General features: G+C 44.6%; 1 protein-coding gene across 1 annotated transcript in view; it reads left to right on the top strand.

The window, feature by feature from the left end:
- Positions 1-16,968, top strand: part of LOC111156328 (transmembrane protein 132B) — a 212,923-nt gene that overhangs the window by 162,320 nt on the left and 33,635 nt on the right. The window contains exon 5 of the mRNA XM_022517096.1: positions 13,821-13,964. Coding sequence (XP_022372804.1) covers positions 13,821-13,964 — 144 coding nt within the window. The remainder of the gene's footprint in view (positions 1-13,820; positions 13,965-16,968) is intronic.

Here is a 16,968-nt window from a genome sequence, read left to right as displayed (position 1 = left end):
GTTTGGCTAGTATGAGGAAAGACTCTGGGTCCCTATATGGCCATTCATTCTCATTTCTTTGGGGTATGCTCATAGGAGTCATTCCATTGTCCTTTAGACTGAAGAGCTCCTGTCTAGACATATTTTTTCCCCTTTACACACAATTCCATCATCGGTAGCATTTCTGGGTCTGTTTCTAGTGCTTGGTTTTTCTCCTGGTTACCCAGTCATGTCAGATTGGCTCCTGTCCTTTGTGGTTTGGCTGTGTTCTTCTAATCGGTGTTGACTTTGTTCTGGCTTGCAGATCAGTGTGATTCTTTTGAGGTGGACCTTAAGGTTCTTCACGATGGGTCCATAGCAGCCTTTACTGGGGCTGATTTAGCTCCACTATTCGGGCATGACCCTCTGAGCATTCTGCCCAGCATCCTCCATCTTGCAACGTTTCTCCAGTCTGGCTGATGGGAACAGACTGTGTCCAGCCTTGTGTGCATTCCAGAATCATTCATCCTTACTACTTCTGGAGATCCTCTCCTTGGCCTTGCATGCACGGCTGAGTACTAAGCCAGAGACCCCAGAGGCCCCTCCACAAAAGTTAGGATACATTCCTCACACAGCACTCCTTTCCCTCAGACAAACTACCTCCAAATTCTAGCTGCCTTCCCCGACCTGAACCCTGACTTCTGTTGTCTGATCTCAACAAGATTATTTGAATTTACTCTTCTTACAGTAACTAGGGGACTTACCTTTATGTTTCCTTATTTCTACCAGTTTTCGTAGTGTCTGAGAACAATTGTTTCATGTATTCTCTCTGATTTTTCCAGTTACAGCAGGTGGGACATTTCTGCGTCATGACTGGAAGCAGAAGTCCGAGCATTAATTTTTGGTGGGTGAGGCTGATCAAAAGGAAGTAAATAAGCTAGGTAATTTCCAAATTGTGGTGATTTCTAGGACATAAACTAGAGTAATGTGTAAAAGCAGTATAGGAATGAGACTACTCAAAAAAGGCCCTCCCTCTGGGGATTAATGAAGGAATCTAGAAAGGGCTTAGCATTCTATCTGGCACAGTGTTCTATGATTTTCAAGTACCGATATTATATTCTTCTTAACAAGCAGAATGGCATGGTGGCTACGGGCACAGACTCTGTACTAAGACTTTCTGTGTCTTAGTTCTGGGTCCAGCATTCAATAATTAAATCTTGGGTGAGTCTTTGTGCTTCTCTTTTCTCAACTGTAGTACGGGAACGACTAGGGTTCCTCCTCATAGATGTATTATGAGAGTTCTATGAATGAAACACGGAAGTATAAAGAGTGCCCACATACCACAACTATGCCATAGCATCTTCTGGGTTTTGTTGTTTTTTTCCCCTTACGCCCCAAGTACGTGCTGAACAAATGATTTTGCTCTGTTGTGTTCCAGAGGGAGGCCCAGGGACGTGACTCTGCTGAGAATCCCTGGCAGGCGCACATTCAGGGCAGCTTTGCCAGGGTCCTGGTGTGTGGGGATGATGCTCTGACCCAGGCTACAAGAGGCAGGGCTGGACCGGGACAGGCGAGCCCCGTGGTGGACACGGAGCCACCCGTTGTACAGAGCAGAAAGCCCTGTGCTCGGATGTGAGGTCTGAGTGCTTCCTGTTCTCTTTGTTCCTGACTCTGCTCTCTTCCTGCCAGTCTCCGTCGGCCTTGATTTCACGCTCCCTAGCTCCCTGTCTTTCTCTGCCGTCTCCCTCATTCGTCTCTTCCCCTCTGCCCCTTCCCGGGCTGCCTAGCTTGGTCTGTCTTTGTGTATCTCCCTGTCTGTCTGTCCCCCCTCTCTTTAGGACTGCGCATTTTCAGTCTGTCTGTCTGTCTGTCTGCCTTTTTCTCTTTTGGACCAGAAGTTCTTCCTCCCTCCCATCCCCTCTCTTCTGCCCCTCTCCACTCCTGTCCTTGTCCTCCCTCGCTCCCTCCTTCTCCATCCATCCTCACTTGGAAGGAGCCTGCCTAAGGGACTGAGAATCAGCCCAAAGCCGCAGCCCGGGCTCTCCTGCGCAGTGCCATCACGGGGCACCAGCCGGTCCACAGTCGCTGTACGGGGGGTTGTTCAGGTTAGAACGGACTTCACCTTGTGGCCTTGGGTTTCAGAGGTGCTAAGCTTAACCTCAGCAATGTTTCTCTCCAAGGTGCCATCAGATCTGGTTTAGCTTTTCATTGATGTCGTCTGCTTGCTGGTCCTCTGGCAACCAGATGGTGTGTTCAACTTCAGCTTGGCTCACGCTGGATGGGAGGGTTCCTTCCCCCCAGGCCACAAAGAAGCACCGTGTACAGGTTACAGTTGTAACGGAGGAAGGAAATCAGAGAAAACACATGTAATTGTCACCCAGAGCTGGGAGACGGGAACACAGGACCTGCCCGAGCTGGTGGCAGCCACAGCGCTGTGCTCTGCATGTGTCCCTTGACTGCATGGTGTCCGTGACGCTGTCTTCCTCTTCCCTGAGCTTTGGGAAAGCCCCACACCATGACCACATGTGGCTTCTAGAAGGTTCCATTCCAGCCGCTCATTCATTGTGGGAGGGTCTGGACCACAGTCCACAAAGCCCAGCAGCCTGCCTCTTCTGGTCCCCGACACGGGGGTGACAGCTTCTGAATGGGACTCTAACTCTGACCTCGTTTTGATCTCGGACACCCTGACTTCTGATTTCTAAAGCTGCAAGACAGATGCAACCATCGCTCAGAGATAAACAAGGACGCCAGCTCCAACTGAAACAACGATTTTCAATCCCACTGTTGTGTATTATATAACTCTGAAATCAACCCAGTTCCCGCCACGTGATAGTTATTTTGGGATTCTAATAATTTATTAGCCACAAAGCAGTAAGTGATTTCAAAATTCAGCTCTTTATGAGTCCCCAAATAACATGGAGAAAGTTATTTTGAACAGGATGGCACTCAGAAGGAGCTGATACAATGTGTCCCCATGGAAGTGAGGTCCAGATGTCTCCTGGGTGGCTGCGTGGAGGGAAGAGACCAAAGCTGTGTGGAAGGACGTGGGACCAGCAGCCACGCAGGGTGCCTGGCAAGCTCGCCCACACCTGTGACTAGGAGCAGCGAGGTGGTTAGGGCCACATAATGGACCGGGCTAGGGGGTCACACGCAGTGAAGGTGGTTGCCCGGTGGGCCTCACAGCCACGTTTCTTTCCACCGCCCACACAGCAGGATACATGTGGCTGAGTCCTGACACCTCTCTGTGAAGCCTGAGGGTCCGCAGGGCATGGATCTGAGCCATTGACAGACAGGAGCCTGGAGGCTGTGTGGCGACAGAAACCACTGCCTCCTGCACAGCCTGGGTGGGGAGCGTCAAGGTCTGAAGCGTCCCACAGTGATGGGAGGGCCAGGCCGTAAACTAGAGAGCATCACCAACAACACATGAGCTCAAGTTGAACAGACAGAGACAAAGAGAAAAAGATGCACATGTCTTTAAAAAGCTAGACAGAAACAGCAACACAGGGCTTTGGGGCTACTCGGCTGTTTCTACTAAACCTTAAGTTTTGCATTTGTAAAATATCTTTTTACAAGGTGTTCAAATCAAAGCTTGTACAGTTCTTTTATCCTTACAGCTTTTGAGTCAGGCAAAAAATGGGAGTGTTGGCTTCGTTCTGCAGGTGAGGAGCTGAGAGGAGAAGTAGCAGGGCGGCCAGGATGACGGGCTTTGGTGTCTGCGTGCTTTTGTTCACATCCCAGCTTGACTGCTTAGCACAAGTGCGATCCCGGCCAATGGAAGGACCCTTTCCAGCCCTGGTTTCCTCATGTGCACAATGAGGATGAAGATAACAATCCTTCAGTAGGGACGTTTGAGGATGGAGTGAGATATTAATAAGACCGGTTAATTTTTATTGAGTACTTAGGATGTAGCAAGCTGTTCTTCAGTGATGTTCACTTTTAGATGTCAACACCTATAATACTGTATTTATTATAAATATGCATCATTATTAACCAATAATGCACATATGTCACTTAGCACGGTGCCCGGCACTTACCCAAGTGTTTAAGGAAAGTTCCTTTTCATAAACAATGGTCATTAGGCACTAGCCATGTCCTATATCTTGATGCACTTATTCACTGATTTGGTCCTTCATATTATTTAAAAATTTCCCAGGAGTCTGAATAAATGCATTTCCCAAATGCCTTCAGCGACATTCCCCGGATGGCAACATCCTCTCTCTCTACACGAACATGCCTTATTGCTGTTTTTAGGAAACGTTTGAGTCCCACCCATGATGATCTGTTACCTCCAGATGCTTCACCGTGAATTTCTCTGACACTGTTGCACAGGTTGAGGGAGATAATCAGAATCAGGAGGTTAATAACTGATACAGAGAATTACCTCGGCCCCAGACCTTACTCAGATTTCTTCGAGCGTCCCACTTGCACTCATTATAGCAAAAGAAACATACCTGTTTTTCTGTTGGAGGAGCCGGTCTGGGACCACCTGTACATTTGTTATGTCTGCCTGTCCTCTTCCGTCTGGGCATTTCTCAATCTGCCAGATTCCGACTCTGAAGCCTTTGAAATGCACAGGGTAGTTGTCTCATAAAACCTGCCCCCAAATGTGACTTTGGTATTTCCTTATTGTCAGATGCACTGTTTTTGGACACGCTTCAGAAGCGATGTTACATCCTTTTCTCAGGACTTCTATTTATCCCGCTAAATGATGTTATCTTCGATCATGTAGATGACGCGATATATGCTGGATTTTGGTGCCATTTAGTTCCTGCTTTTCTCTCTGAAGTTTGTAGATCTCGTGCATAGGGACAGGTTGGCGCTATCTGAATATCCTGTTTCTGATCGTACTTTTAATTCCAGATAGCGTTCATGCTGACTCCTGCCTGAAGCAGTTACGGTAATAAATGGTGGTTGCCAGATGGTGGTATTTCAATGTCATCATTAGCTTTTTTATTTGTTAGTTGGAATTCTACCCTAAGGATGATGTTTCCTTTCTCCCCTGTTTGTTTATATCAGTATGGACTCAGAAGCTTATAGGATATCATATACGTCATAAAATATGTTACATTATTATAATTGGCTCTTACAGTTATTTATAGTGCTGTAAGACTGTCCCGGCTTGGCCAGTGGGAGCTCCTTCAAGCAGTCTCCTGGGTCCTTTTGACATTTGTTCCAACACTCTGTTCCCTTCTGGCTCTATGATATATTTTGGGCTCATTATCTTGTGCTCTCTGTCCTTCGGCCCTAGAATCAGCCATTTCTCTGAGGAGCTCTGTTTCCCTTTCTTGGGGAAGATACTTAGAGCTAAAATCTGGGTCTAGGTGTGCTGATTGCTAAGGTGTAATTGCATCGGAGGCCTCTGAGCAAAGAAAACGAGGGAGAATGATCTAAATCCACACTGATATTTGCACACCCATAGACACACACACATACACTCTCATCCCCTGTGAGTTGATGACTGTACCCCCACTTCCAATTCATGACCAGAATTCACATTTACCCTTTCTTTTTTCCATTAAAACATTTTATTTATTTGTTTTTAGAGAAAGAGAGAGAGAGCATGAGTGGGAAGTGCAGAGGGGGATATAGAGAGAGAATCCCAAGCAGACTTTGCACTAAGTGTGGAGCCCGACCTGGAGCTCCACGCAGGGCTCCATCTCACCACCCCAGAATCACGACCCAAGCCAAAACCAAGAGTCAGACACCTAACTGGCCGTGCCGCCTGGTTGCCCCTCTTTTTTCCATTTCAGATTCAGTTCTCTAGCAGTGAGAAAAATGGCCTTTATTATTACCAGCATATCTTGTTTGCTCAGTCCTCGAATGCCCTAAAGTGGTTTTGGAATTGCTAACCCAACCTGTTGTGGAAAACACACCTAACTAGAACTCGGTATGTGTTTACACATATTTTAATCTTTGGCCCAAGAGCATACAGTCAAGCGAGTATGCTGAAAGTTATACGCGACTCCTATTTTCATAGCTCGAAACAACTCACACCGCAGGTCCAAGACACTTCAGCTGGAGGCTTTGCACTGCTTTGTCCTTTCTCTGGACCCAGGCTGACAGAGAAACAACCCAGTGTCCACCAACTAATGAAGGAATAAATGACGTGTGGGTCTGTGCATACAATGGAATATTACTCGGCTGTTAACGGCAATGAAGTGCTGACACAGGCTACCGAGAGCCTTGAAAACATCATGCTTTGTGAAAGAAGCCAGACACAAAAGGACAAGTATAATACGATTCCATTTATATGAAATGTGAGGAGAAGCCAGTGTGTGGAGATGAAAGCAGATGGGTGGTTGTGAAGGGCTTGGAGGGTACGGAGAGGGTGAGGAGCGACTAGCACACGCACATGGTGTGAAATATTACGCGGCAGGTCAAACAATGAATTGGATCCATATATTGGTTGATAATCGTGTGGCATGCTTCTGTTTCTTTACCTGTAAAATTAGAATCTTTTCAAAGGATTTAAAAGGATGGCAGATAGGGGTGCCTGCGTGGCTCAGTCAGTGAAACATCTGACTCTTGGTTTGGGCTCAGGTCATGATCTCAGGGTCATGAGTTTGATTCCTACATCAGGCTCTGCGCTCAGAATGGAGTCTGCTGGAGAGTCTCTCCCTCCCTCCCCCTCTACTCCTCCACCCATTGTGAGGGTGCATTCTCTCTCTCTCTCTCCTTCTCTCAAATAAGTAAATAAATAAATAAATAAAATCTTAAAAAAAAAAAGATGACCAACAAACAAGACACGCCCACAAGCTCTCTTTTAGAGCACTTTGTTTGGCTGGATTTCACTGTCCACTTGAACATAGGTATGGGCCATGAAACTTGTGTGGAATGATGAGCTCAGGTCCAGTCAGAAGTTCTAAGAACACAAAACCCCATGCTCTCCCTTTTTCTGCCACAGCGACAGTGGCTACTCTCAACCTGAGTCCAGAATAAGGATCATGCCATGAAAAGTCATGAAGATTTACACTCATGTCTTAGTCTAAGAGTTTCATAGCTCTTACATTTGTGTTTTTGATCTATTTTTAGTTTATTTTTGTACACGGTGTGAGGTAGGGGTCTAGCTTCCCCCCCCCCATGTGGATATTTGGTTATTCTAGCATCTTCTGTTGAAAAGACCATTCTTTGAAATCTTTGAATTGTCTTGGCAACCTTGCCAAAAATCAATCGGCTGGAAATGGAAAATGTGAAGCTGTATTTCTGGAAAATCAATTATGTTCAGAAAAGGGTCAGTCCTCCAGCTTTGTTCTTTCCAAAGATCATTTTGAGTACTGGAGTCCCTTCATTTCCATATGGATTTTGAAATCAATTTGTCAATTTCTGTAAAAAAGCAGCTGGAAGTTTCATGGTGATTGCATCATCTACATAAATCACTTTGAGGAATATTATCATCTTAACATGATTAACTATTTCAATCTATGCAGGCAAGATGTTTTTACATTCATTTAGGTTTTCTTTCTTTTCAATGATATTTCAAAGTGTTCAGTGTACATTCTTATACTTTGGTTAAATTTATTTTAAGTGATTTGTTATTGTTGATGCTACTCTACACAATAACTTACTTTTGCTTTAATTTCACTGATTTCCTCATTTTATCTTCCTTCTACTATTCATTCCCACTCTATTCTTCACTTGGCCAATTCTGTCACAGATGCTCTCCTAAACCAACAAAACACTGAGAAAGAATTTTTCCGAGAAACAATTTTAGTGGCTCTAATACACAAAGAACTCTAAGAAACTCGTTTAAAAAATACAAACAGGCAAATAGAAAAAGGAAAGAATAATTAGAAAAATAACATAATCAAGCATTTCACAGGAAAGCAGAAGTGAATAGACAATAAAAGTACAAAACAAATGTTCAACTTACTTTTGAGCTCAGAGAAACATTAAAGTAGCAACAAAATGCCATTTTTGTAACCTTTCAATACTGACAAAAATTAAACAGATTGATCCCATAAAATGGTGGCAAGAATATGGAGCCACAGTCTCATGTGTTACTGATAGATGTGGGGAAACTGCTTCTACATTATTGAAAAACAATCTGGTTGTACTTATTAAAATGAAAAATGTACATGCCTTTTGAGGTTTTGTTCCTGTTTTATGCATTATGGTATGTTGACCACAAGTAGAGTTACCTCTCTCCTGGTCCGTTGCCATTACAACATCACAGACTCTATTCCTTATGCTGTGCCTTTTATATCTATGCTTTCTTCATCCATTCCGTTCTTTATTTCTTTCTTCTTTCGGCTCGTTTCGGGTTTAGTGTGCTTTTCTTTTTCTAATTTCTTAAGATGGAAGCCTAGGTTATTGGTCTGAGATTTTTTTTTTTTTCCTTTTTACAATGCAGATTCAGAACCATACATTTATCTCTAAGTACTACTTTCTCTGCATCTCATAAGTTTTGGTATGTTATGTTTTTGTTTTCACTCATCCCAAGGCATTTTTCTAATTTCCCTTGTGATTTCTGCTTTGAACTGTTTATTGTTTAAAACGAGGCTATTTAATTTCCATATGTTTGTGGATTTTCCACATTTGTCCTCTTTTCCTGTTCTACTTCTACTCTGTTCCTATGGGAGAACTCACTAGTGAATTTTCCATTTGCATTTTTGTGCTTTTCAACTCCAGGATTTCCATTTGGTTCTTTTGTTCATAAGTATTCATAATTTGTATTTCTTTATTGGCATTCACTCATTGGTGAGGCACGTTTTTCATACTTTCCTTTGGTTCTTTAAATTTTTTTTTTTTTTTAGGTCTTTGAATTATTTGAAATAGATTTAAAACATTTGCATCTTTGTCTAGTAAGTCCAACATCTGGGCTCCCTCAAGGACAGTTCTTCTAGATTGCTTTTTGTCCTGTGACTGGGCCATACTTTTTTGTTTGTTTGCATGTTTCCTAATTTTGTTGTTGTTGTTGTTAAAAAGTGAAAATTTTAAATAAGATAATGTAGCAACTCTGAAATTAGGTAAGCTCTTTTCCCCTGGGTTTATGTTTACTGTTGTTTGTTGTAGTAGTTTGATTAGTGACTTTCATGAACAACTCTGTTAAGTCTCTATTCTTTGTTGTGTGTGGTTGCTGAAGTCTTTGTTTGGCCCATGTGGTAGTCAGCCAATTTGTGGGCAGAGATTTTCCTAGACACTTGAAATCAGTAAGTGTCCCAATGTTTACCAAGAGCCTCTTTGTGTGTGTTGGGACATAGTTTTAATACTAGCCAGGCATTTGACAGCTCCGCCTCAGCTTTCACTTCCTGATTTCATAGAACCTCAAAATCATCAAGAGGTGAGAACTTAGAGCCTTCTCAGGTCTTTTTTGAGTATGAACACAGTCCTGGGCATGCACACAGCTCTAAGTTAAGCATGGTCTTATAGAATCCCCAGGTATTAGCTTTTTAAAACACCTCTGCACATCTCAATCATCATCTTTTCCATTTAAGGTTTTGGGTTGGTCCATTTTTTTTGCACCAAACTTTATTCACCACCCGCAGCATCTATGAAGTTAAACAATTGTCTATAATTGCTTTTAACAAATACCTCTGGGGAAAAAGCTTTTCACACTGGTAAACTCAGACTCAAGTCAAATACTGACAGCCTTGCAAGTGGGATCTTCCAGGGGCCTATCAGACAAGTCAAATAATGGCAATTCTTTGGGAATTAGGGTCTGAAAGGTCTCCAGCCCTAATCTGCTCTCTCCAGTGGCTTTTGTACTGCAAATCCAGTGGTTTTGACTGTGAATGTGGGCTATAATTTTTTTTAAAGCTACTGTAGGGCTGAAAAGTAGGGGATGGGAATAAATCAAGTTAAAATGTCACAAAGTTCTCCTTTTTTAACCAATATTCAGCCATTTTTCTTGAATAAATGCTCTCCTGGTTGCATAAGCCTTTGTTTTCTTTCCAGAGTTCTAAAAAAAAAAAAAATGATTTCGAGGTTTTTCCCCCCAGTTTTCTCACTGCTTTTATGGAGAGAATTTTCGAATTTACTTACTCTGCCATTTTCACTGATGCTGCTCTAGTGTGCAACATTAATGGAAACTCATCTTCATGAAGGAGCATAAATATGCTTTCAAGAGATAAAACCTAGAGCTTGCACAAATAAGATCAGAATAAAAGACTTCTATTTTGATAAATGGTGAATTTCTAGCAGTCTGTGGCACCAGGGGATGATATAAATGTAATATTTAACAAGATAAATTGCTTTCTCATTGTGTCAGAGGCAGGTAGGATTGCCTTTGGTATTGGGGGGAAGGCCGTTGATGGACACTGGAAAACATGGTTGCAAAAATCTAGCCACGTAGTCAAAAACTAAAGGAAGAAACATGGCTGCAGGGGTATTTGAGATAAAATCACAAGCTTGGATGAGTTGTGATTGGTTGTTATGAGAAATAAAGTCACCTCCCTTGAAACCCAGATTGATAAAATTACTGCGGTGTCTTCCTTAAAGGCTGTGATCTTCTACACGGTAAAGATTGCTGTTCATTTTAGAGCATAGCATGTTGCCTATTTACACGTGTATTTGTGAAGACTTTCAGTTGTGAGTTGGTTTACAATTAAAATTGGCTTAAGTAAAACAGTTTATTTTATATATCAAAATTTCCAAAGATGGCAGACAGAGACATAGCTGGATTCAGAAACTCAGAAATCTTGCCCAAGAATCTGTCTTCTCCTGCTATTGTCTTTGATTTCCTTTGTTTGCATTTCACTTGAATCAGTCTGCCAGGACATGACGCTGGCATATGTCATTGGGCCACATTTGGGTCATGTGCTCATCTGTGAAGCCTGACCTGGTAGTCTCAGATCAGCACCATCCAAGCCACATTAATTGGTAACAAAGTAGGAATATACCCAAAGGAAAATAAAATGTCATCATTACAAACAGAAGGTTGGATGGACATTCAGCATCCATGAATGCTTATCAGGCAGAATTAATGCCTGCCCGTTACACACAGCAAACACACATATTGATTTCTTCAGTTGCATTATGAATAAAATTTAGCCATTTGTTCTGGAATCGTGATGTAGTCTCTGTTCTTCGTACACACTGTAATCACACCCAGACCCACATCACTATCCAACCTTTGGTGAGTTCTCATCTCAACTTCTGCAGTGCTTCCTGCTTCCTGTCCTTGCTGCATCCCTTAAATATAAAGGTACATGTAGTTCGTGTCCCTGGTGGGAATGGGATACTCAGGAACATGGACTAGAATTACATGCTTTTGGACTCAACTCCTTGAGACTCCATACAGAGGAGAGGACATATGTAAAAAAATCCCAACTTATTTTTTCATCTTACTTAGATTGGGTTGGCATTGTTTACAACTGTTCATTACAAAGCTGATTTTTTATTGACAAGCAGCTATTATTTTTCAGGTTTACTATCAATGAATAATAAATCTATAAACTGGGAGTAATACTAGGAATTATCTTGGAAGGGTTGTTGAGTAAATTGAGTGAGCAATTAATTACACGTGAAGTACTTAGAACACTGCCTATCATCATCATCATTATCACTCATTGACTCCATCTCTTACCCATCTTCAGGCTTAAGGTGGATAATGAGGGGCTGGTTTAGAAAATCAAATGTGGGACCCACTTAATGCTTGAGCTGAGATTAGGTGCTCCAAGAATGAAAAGAGCACTTGGAATAATTGTCCATTGGGTTGATTCTGGTGGAGCTCACTGTCAAATGTTTGGGGATCTCACTGCTGAGCCCCATCACCCAGTTTCCCACTGGCTTCTCCAATTGGCTTTCTCTTTGGACAAGAATGGAAGGAGCAACTTCCAGATTCCCTTTGTGAACCTACCCAGTAGTTCTTTAATTCACTCTTGGAGCCAATCTCTCATAGTATCTATGGCAATACCCATATTTACTGAGTTCTTCTTGCTCATTTTATGGGAATTCTGTTCTAAGCTTTGTACACAGATAGTTTCATTAAATCTTCATGAGGTCACCACACAGCACGTAGTTTTATTACGTCCCCATATTCCAGATCAGGGAACTCAGGCACAGGGAGAAGTAAGTAACTTGTGGTGGACCTGGTGATGGACGATAAAAAGACATTTACACACCCCTACATCCTGCCTACAGACACCTGCTCTCCCAGGCTTTTCTGCAGGTGCCTGGCCATATGACAAGCTTTGGACTTCTTGATGAAAAGGGGCAGATGCAGCAGGTGCACTCTCTCCCCATCCCAACTTTTTCCCTGCTGAGACAGTGGACAGATGGCTGGTGTGATGGGCACCATCTTGCTCCCTTGAGGGACTGGCCAAGAGAACTGCAGAAAAGCAGCCCTGACCTCATGGAGTCACTGAAACAGAGCTTGAGCCAGTTTCAGACCCAGGCAGTCCAGTACCAGAACCCGTGCCTGTGACCTCTCTTCTGCACTGCTTCTCACTCACCAGATCCCGTCCCTGCTTCTGCAGAGGCAAGGCAGGTCAGAGCAAAGGGGGCTGAGACCCTTGGGGAGTTTACAGTCTAATGAGTCGTTAGAGATGGAAACATGAACACGAGAGAAACATAAGGGGACCATTAGTGGTTCTTCCCATGCAGGGCAGACTAGACAGTGCTCATTCACACTGTGGAGGGCAGAAAAGCCCCATTCCTCTGAAGGAAGTGGGCCCGGAGGCTGAGATAGGAGGGCGGCGGGAGCAGAGGCCGGCGTGGTGGAGGGCTCTGCGTGGGGAAGAGTGGGAGGCATGCTTAGAGTGTGGTGGGAGAGAAGAGAAGTCCGTGAGGCTCCCCATGGGGAGGGACGGTGAGAAGGGCGCAAGAGCGGGAGTGTGGGTCAGATCACCTCTGCAGGGAAGCGTGGACTCTACCTTAAGAACAAAGAGAGCACACTTCCAAAGAGTTTCAATCTCGGGGAGATTGAAATGATCTGAATGATCTGAATCCTGTTGAGATAAAAAAGATCCTCTTCAACTGTCGTGGGGAGCGTGGACATGGGAGATGGTTTGGGGGCCGTTGTGGCTGTCCCCATGAGGACAGTCTCTGTGGGGGGTGGTCATGGACATGGCAAGAAGGTGAGAGGCAGGACATAAGTCGCAAAAGTGGACCCGACAGGGCCCCGGGGATCGGCAGAGGAAGTGAGAAAAGATCATGAAGCCGGCACTCACAGACTCCTGGGCCTGGGGGAGAGGAAGGGTGGTGGCCGTGGGCTCCGGAGGGCAGAGGTGGACATTGTAGGACTAGTTCTCTTCTGTTACCTGTGCTGTTGTTCATCCTCTTCTTTTAAAAACTATTTATTTATTTATTTATTTGAGAGAGCAAGTGAGCAGGGGTGGAGGTTGGGTGAAGGGAGTGGAGGAAGGGGACAAGCCGACTCTGTGCTGAGTGTGGAACCCATGTAGGGCTCAATCCATGACCTTGAGATCATGACCTGAGCTGAAATCCGGAATTGGAAGCTTATCCGACCAAGACACCCAGGTGCCCCATTATGTGTCTTTCTCATTTGAAGCGACACGGGGTCATGTTCACTGTGTTAATAAGCTCTGAGCGTAGGCAGTCACTTACCAAGTGAGCCTTGAGTCGAAATTTGGCGAATGTTGGAAGGCACCCTGGCCGGTGTGTGAGCCCTGCTGCAGGCTGTGGGGTGCGGGGGTGGTGGGAAGGGTCCTAGAGGGACATGACAAGGCCCCTGCCCCTGGGGGTGGAGAAGGAGGTCTAGCGGTCAGGCTTCCTAGGCTCGGTCTGGGAGGGAATGCTCCTGACTCCGGAATTTCCATGTTTCGAGGCCTGGAGAGTTGGTCTTCACAGATGGAGTTTTAGTGGCAGGGCGTGAGCTAAAGTGGAATTCATATGACTGGCAGGCCCCTGCCTGCTTGTGGGCTTCCCTGTGTGTGACCTGCATCCTCTCCTCTCCTGTGCAGGACACGGAGGTGCTGAACACGGCCGTCCTCACCGGGAAGGCTGTCTCGGTTCCCGTCAAGGTCGTGGGCATTCAGGAGGACGGCTCCGTGGTGGATGTGTTGGAGGCTGTGGAGTGCAGGTCTGCGGATGAAGACGTCGTGAAGGTACAAGGGGTCTTGCCATGGGCCTGCCAGGGGTCCAGTCCTCTGGGGGCCCATCCTTCTGTCCCAGGGTCTCCTGGGGCTGGAGCCAGGGTGACCACACTGAGGAGAGGAGGACTGACCCCTCTGGAGGGCGCCTGTTTCCCTCCCCAGAGTGGGGACCCCTGGCGTCTTAACAGAAATAATTTTCTTTCCCTCCTTTTGGTTATAGGACAATATCTCCCTAATTTTAGCAATCGTATGTCATCTCAATGTTTGCCAACGTTCTGTGTAAATAATATTATTTACCCAACAGATTTTCTTTCCTTCTGAAGGGAAGGAAAAATTCTTCCTCTACCCTTCATATTCTTCCAGCTGGACTAAGAGTTAAATTGACACGCGACTGATTAACAGGAGAAAAACCCCAAAGTTTTTTGTAGTGTGCATAGAAACAGTAAAAAAATTGAGACCTGAAGACATGACCATGGCAGGCAGTTTCTGTACTTTTAGACAAGGAGACAATGAATCTGGGAGGACTTGATAAGACAATGAAAACTTCACTGTTGGGGCTCCAGTTAGTAAGGAATTCTACCAGACAGGTGTTCTGACCAGCTCATCTGAGGCACACACCTAGTAAGGAATTCTAGAAAGAATGTGGGCTGGGGTAGTAAAGTAGTAAAAAGTAACAAGGGATGTTTGTACGCCTTTCTTGTCCTTCTTACCACTTTCTCTAAATTTCCAGGCTCAGTGATGAGGATGTCTCTTTACTTCCTGGTACCGGGAAAGGCATCTTTCACATGGGAAATTTCAGGTTGCAGAGGGGAGGGGCCGAGTGTCCTTGCACAGGTTGTCTCTTAAATCTTTTATTTAAAATAACCCATATGCCCCTGTACCCCATTATAAAGACATTACAGCCCGTGGTCTCAATGTGCTAATTTTTTGTTAATATAAATAAAAATTAAAATAGATTGGCCGTTAAAATAAAAATTCCTCCGTGTGCCTCCTAACTTAATTTGAGTACCAGTGGGATTCAGCTCTTGGTTTGGGTAATCTGGCTATGGGGCGTTTCCTCTGGGTTCTTCATTTTAATTAGCTGTATTTAGGACTCCAAATTCAGCCAGGAATCAGCCCATGGATTATTTCATGTTCTTTGCAGGGGTCTGTGTGAACTTCCTAATTTAGAGTTTCTCCCTGTTTTTTCTTGGCACACTGGTTGGCCATTTCCTTTTGCAACAGACCCTCATGGAGAAAGGACTTGAAGCTTCAGAGCTGTCCTTTCTCTCTCAGGTTGCTAAGGGAGCCCCCCAGGCCCATCCATTCATTCTAGAAGAATAAGGCAATAGGTTCTGTCTCCCCTCACATGCTGCAGTTTCCTGTTTAGAGTGGGAATTAAACTGGTCCCAGGCTAAAGAACTTGGTGGTAGACAGAAAAGCCTCTACGGTTCTCCTTGTGGTGGAAAAGATTTGGGAGGGGCTGATTTCTTCTTGTGGTGACCCTACAGGAGGCTGCGCCTTAAGCCAGAGAGATGGTTTTGATAAAGAAGAATTGATGTGTCTGTGAGGCCTAATTAAAAAAAAAAAGTTAATCCTTAGGAAACCCACGTTTGGCACAGCCTGCTTCCTGGGCTTGGAATGCTGGAGACAGAAGGGGGATTGGCTTCAAAACATACACAAGCCTTGCCTCAGGGCTCCTGGCGGGCCTTGTACTCTGTGGGCAGGTTGGATTAAACAAATCTAAAGCCTGCTGTATTCAGAGTTTAGGAAGATCTGAGCCAAGTCATAGAAGCTCCTCCTCACGGAAGGAGAAATACTGATGGTGCATCATCCTTGATTGCCTTTGACACTGCACATTATTTACTGTCCCCATGTCACCCCAGAGGGAGACACCGGGGTGGCATATGGAGATGGCATCCAGAGGATGGCGGCCAGCCCAAGTGTCCTACGTCCGCAGCCCCCTACACCTGTGCTCCCTCCTGAGAGCCTGGGGGAGCCTCCTAGGGCAGAGAGCTCTGTCTTCCAGTACTGCCTTAGACTTGCTCATTTCCCCTGCACAGAAGTAAACTAGAAACAGTCTCTGCCCAGCCTGATAGATATTTTGCTTTGGAAAACAATAGTTTTAGTGTCTTTTGGTTTCTGTTTTTGTTTTTTACTTAATGGTCACTTTTGTGGCCTCACAAAGATGGAGCTTTCTTTGAGCAAACTAGGACCTGATCTTCAGATTAACAAACCGGAGTGAGCAGACCATCAAGCTTGGAGCTGCTTCTCAGACTTTTCTAAGGGAGCCCAGGCTCTCTTGCGAACCCTGGGGCCCAAGTCCATTGGGTCTGTGTTAATTAATTGGCTGTGGTGCATTTGTCCTGGGTTTAGTGTCAATATTTGTAGTAAATGTTGCCTCTACTCTGAGACAAACAGAGTTTGTCTCTGTTGAGCCTCTGTTGACCCTCAGAGTTGAGCCCTGGCCTCGGCATCCTCCCAGGGCCATTCCCAACCTGGGCGGGCATTTGTTAGCACCCCATAGGGAGACCACCCCCTTAACCTGCACAGTTGTCATTCCATCACTCCTTCATGGTTGCAAAGAACACTGTGTGCTCCCCGGGGAGAATCTTGCAGGGTTCCACAAAGATCTTTGTGCCCTGGAAGTTCTGTGCATTGGGACTGTGATTTAGGTTAGGGAATAAGTATGAGGAAGCAGGAAGTAGGAGGATGGAAGTAGGAAGTTGGAAGTAGGAAGTAGGAAGATAAGTAGGAAGATGTAAATTGTCAGTGGATTGGCTTCTTTAATTTGGGATTGAATGACTTGGGAGGGGGTACAGAATCTGAGGACATAGATGATTTCAAAAGGCTGGAAGCTTGGCCTAATCTGGCAAGATTGGGAAGGATAAATTTTAAGTTTTAACTTCTATGTAAAAAAACACACACAGTAAAGGATGCATCTTAATCGTTTTGTGTGTGTGTGTGTGTGTGTGTGTGTGTGTGTGTGTATCATTTAATTTTTTGCCATCCTGTAAAAATTGTCAAATTCACATAG

Source organism: Enhydra lutris, unplaced genomic scaffold (assembly GCF_002288905.1).
Source record: "Enhydra lutris kenyoni isolate GAN:26980312 unplaced genomic scaffold, ASM228890v2 scaffoldscaffold46, whole genome shotgun sequence".
NCBI lineage: Eukaryota > Metazoa > Chordata > Mammalia > Carnivora > Mustelidae > Enhydra > Enhydra lutris.
This window is presented reverse-complemented; position numbering and strand designations above follow the sequence as displayed.